General features: G+C 49.1%; 1 protein-coding gene across 1 annotated transcript; it reads left to right on the top strand.

The window, feature by feature from the left end:
- The first annotated feature begins 506 nt into the window (after positions 1 to 506).
- Positions 507 to 2140, top strand: LOC119365911 (agmatine coumaroyltransferase-1). Its single transcript, XM_037631561.1, has one exon. It carries the CDS (start codon positions 644 to 646, stop codon positions 1961 to 1963), a length of 1320 nt encoding a protein of 439 aa, XP_037487458.1. The 5' UTR covers positions 507 to 643; the 3' UTR covers positions 1964 to 2140.
- The last annotated feature ends 1639 nt before the right edge of the window (positions 2141 to 3779 follow it).

Here is a 3779-nt window from a genome sequence, read left to right as displayed (position 1 = left end):
TGTTTATAGGATTTTCAAATCAAATAAATAGAAAAGGTAAACCCAAATGGGCCCTGAATAAAATATCAAAGGACACTTTACCGAGTCAATATAAACCTAATTTGCCCGTTCTGACCTCTGAACGTGGTGAAACACCAGTCTAGGACAACATTAGTATATCTATTAACTTTCACAGCGGTCGCTGTCTAAAGATCTGAACGCGGCGTCCCGGTTTCATCCTCTACTCACCAGTACTATCAACGATGCTGCCACTACTGCTGCTTCCTGTCTTCTCGACGGCGAGAAAATGTCATGCATGGTCAACTCAATTCGCCAATAGCAATGGCAAAATGTCCAGCCCCCACCTACCTAAAGAAATGTCTTTTGACCAATCCAATTCCAACCCCAGTTGCTCCATTGAAATGTCTCAGGAAATGCATGGACGTATGCATCGCCCTCCGGCTCTCTAAGTCTCTATATAACACTCGACATCTGCTCATCCAGCCTCACCATCCAATAAACAGACACTACTACCTTGCTTGTACCGGGAAGAACACCAGCTGAGCTACCTTTGCCCAGCAACACCCATACACGTCCTAGACTCCTTGTTTGTACGTGTAACTTAGCAAATTAAGCTCATTTTTTGCGCACGTTCACTGTCGACATGAAGATCACCGTGCACTCGTCCAAGGCCGTCAAGCCTGAGTATGGCGCCTGCGGCGTCGCTCCGGGCTGCACCGCCGACGTCGTCCCGCTCACCGTGCTCGACAAGGCAAACTTCGACACGTACATCTCGGTGATCTACGCGTTCCACGCGCCGGCGCCGCCCAACGCCTTCCTCGAGGCTGGGCTGGCCAAGGTGCTGGTGGACTACCGCGAGTGGGCCGGGCGGCTCGGCGTGGACGCCAACGGCGATCGCACCATCATGCTCAACGACGCCGGCGCGCGGTTCGTGGAGGCGACGGCCGACGTAGCGCTCGACAGCGTCATGCCGCTCAAGCCCACGCCGGAGGTGCTGAGCCTGCACCCCAACGGCGACGACGGGCCCGAGGAGCTGATGCTGATCCAGGTCACGCGCTTCCCGTGCGGGTCGCTCGTCGTGGGGTTCACCACGCAGCACATCGTGTCCGACGGCCGATCCACCGGCAACTTCTTCGTCGCCTGGAGCCAGGCCACCCGCGGTGCCGCCATCGACCCCGTCCCGGTGCACGACCGCGCTTCCTTCTTCCATCCCCGCGAACCGCTGCACGTCGAGTACGAGCACCGTGGCGTCGAGTTCAAGCCCTGCGAGAAGGTGCACGACGTTGTATGTGGTGCTGATGGCGACGACGACGAGGTGGTGGTGAACAAGGTGCACTTCAGCCGGGAGTTCATCTCCAGGCTCAAGGCGCAGGCGTCGGCTGGCGCGCCCAGGCCGTGCAGCACCCTGCAGTGCGTGGTGGCGCACCTGTGGCGGAGCATGACAATGGCGCGCGGGCTCGACGGCGGGGAGAGCACCAGCGTCGCCATCGCGGTGGACGGGAGAGCGCGGATGAGCCCGCAGGTGCCGGACGGATACACCGGCAACGTCATCCTCTGGGCGCGGCCCACCACGACGGCAGGTGAACTCGTGGCCAGGCCGTTGAAGCACGCGGTGGAGCTCATCAGCCGGGAGGTGTCCCGTATCAACGACGGCTACTTCAAGTCCTTCATCGACTTCGCCAACTCCGGCACGGTGGAGAAGGAACGGCTGGTGGCGACGGCCGACGCGGCGGACATGGTGCTGAGCCCCAACATCGAGGTGGACAGCTGGCTGCGGATCCCGTTCTACGACATGGACTTCGGCGGCGGCCGGCCCTTCTTCTTCATGCCCAGCTACCTGCCGGTGGAGGGCCTGCTCATCCTGCTACCGTCCTTCTTGGGCGACGGCAGCGTGGACGCCTACGTGCCACTCTTTAGCCGCGACATGAACACTTTCAAGAACTGCTGCTACACCCTCGACTAGCTCCGCTTGACGTACCTGCCAAGTGCAAATGTGTGCGTGGTGTCGGATCGACGTCAGCTACTCGAGGGTGCAAATGTGTGCCTGGAGTACTTGCCTAGTTGTATTTTTGAAGTTCTTGATTCAATTGTCGTTGCTGTTTTCGAAGAGTAAATAAACGAAATTTTAATCTTTCAGATGGTGAACATGATTAGGCCAATATTTTTGAGGATGGGCTTTTGACATATTTCGTTGAGGGAAGGCTTATTCAGATATTTCTTCTAACTCAATAATTGTTCTCCATTACAACTAGGGCACTAATATTCTACTATTATGTTAGTCCTTGACAGCGTGTCCATTATTGATACATAGATGCGTTAAAAATTTAGTTAGTTTTTGTAGGCAATTGCTATTTTTACCAGTCATTCCATTATTAATGTAACAAACTAATTTTGTGTGCGTTGCAATGGAGCACGCATATTCTAGTGGTTCAACATCAATAGTGTCCTTTATATAACTTACACTCACCATATTCTAATACAAAAAGTGATTTGATGATTGAGTTAATGCAAAAGATTAGATTTTACTTGATTTCCCGTGTTTGACATATACCATGCTTTGATTTTATTTAATTGAGTTAATGTAATTACTTTATATCCACCACGAGGCGATGCAAAAGATTTGATTTGATTTGATTGAGTTAATGTAGGACGTGTTGAGGGAAGGCTTCACCAACGAACGTACAACTATCAACTCTCCTTTAATAGTAGGGATTGTGTACCCAATGCGTAGACTTGATTTGATAATAAATTTTTGGCTTATCAAATAAAACAAGAATTTGTGAATTCTTTAATCTTAAAATTTGACGGCTCTCTGGATTTATTTCAGTATTTCGCCGATGTTTGAAGACGTTCCTGTCAACTATGGAGGCGCTTGTAGTGGCTTTGTCAATCTCAAGATAAAGTGTCGGCTCGGTGTTTCAGAGGCGTTCATATGGGTAGGGTGTGCGTGCATGCATTTATATGGTGAGTGTGTGTGCGCATATGTATGATTGTTTGTGTTTGTAAGACTAACCACAGTGCATAGTAACATACACTAGTAACATGCACATATACCTAAACTATGTTACTACTTTTATAGTGGGTAGTAACATAAGTGTGATGTCATGTAAAACTTTATTTATTAAGCGTGATGTTACGGTAACTAGCTAAGTTACTCAAACTACCTCTCTCCTTGTTAATTCATTGCCATATAAATAAATTTGCTCAGTTGAACTTGATGTTACTGCTGAAGTTATTTCCACTGTGGCTAGTCTAGTGTGTAAAAAAACACGGCTTTGGTCTTACCTATGCATTGTGTGACCTTGTGAGTGTGGTGGTGATCTACACTGTGAAATGAATCAGGAGGCAAATACGGCGCAAACATAAGTCTCAGCCCTCTGGCACGACAGATGCGTGCGAGCTGGTCATACCGCCCACCTCAACGGATAAAAGTTGACACACATATTTTAGGAATTGCTGTGCTACATTAGAAAACGTAGCATTGTCATGTATACCAAGCCTGAAAGTTTTTTTTGGAAAAAAATATCCTTTGTTCAGCGATTTTCATCTACATACGCATAGGATATTGCCATCAAATGTGATCTGGAGGAAGAAAGTAAGGACTGACACGTAGGGGCATGTTGCGGCACGCAAAAGAAACAATAAAACAAAGTTTTTTTTTTGAAACGAGGCAAAAGATTTACCATTTTTATTGATTAAGAAGAAGAGAGTTGCCCGGTTAATTAGACGAAAACCGGGCGAAAACCTAGATTACAAACCCCACATGAGGCACACGCGGA

This window comes from Triticum dicoccoides, chromosome 2B, assembly GCF_002162155.2.
Source record: "Triticum dicoccoides isolate Atlit2015 ecotype Zavitan chromosome 2B, WEW_v2.0, whole genome shotgun sequence".
In the NCBI taxonomy this organism is placed as follows: domain Eukaryota; kingdom Viridiplantae; phylum Streptophyta; class Magnoliopsida; order Poales; family Poaceae; genus Triticum; species Triticum dicoccoides.
This window is presented reverse-complemented; position numbering and strand designations above follow the sequence as displayed.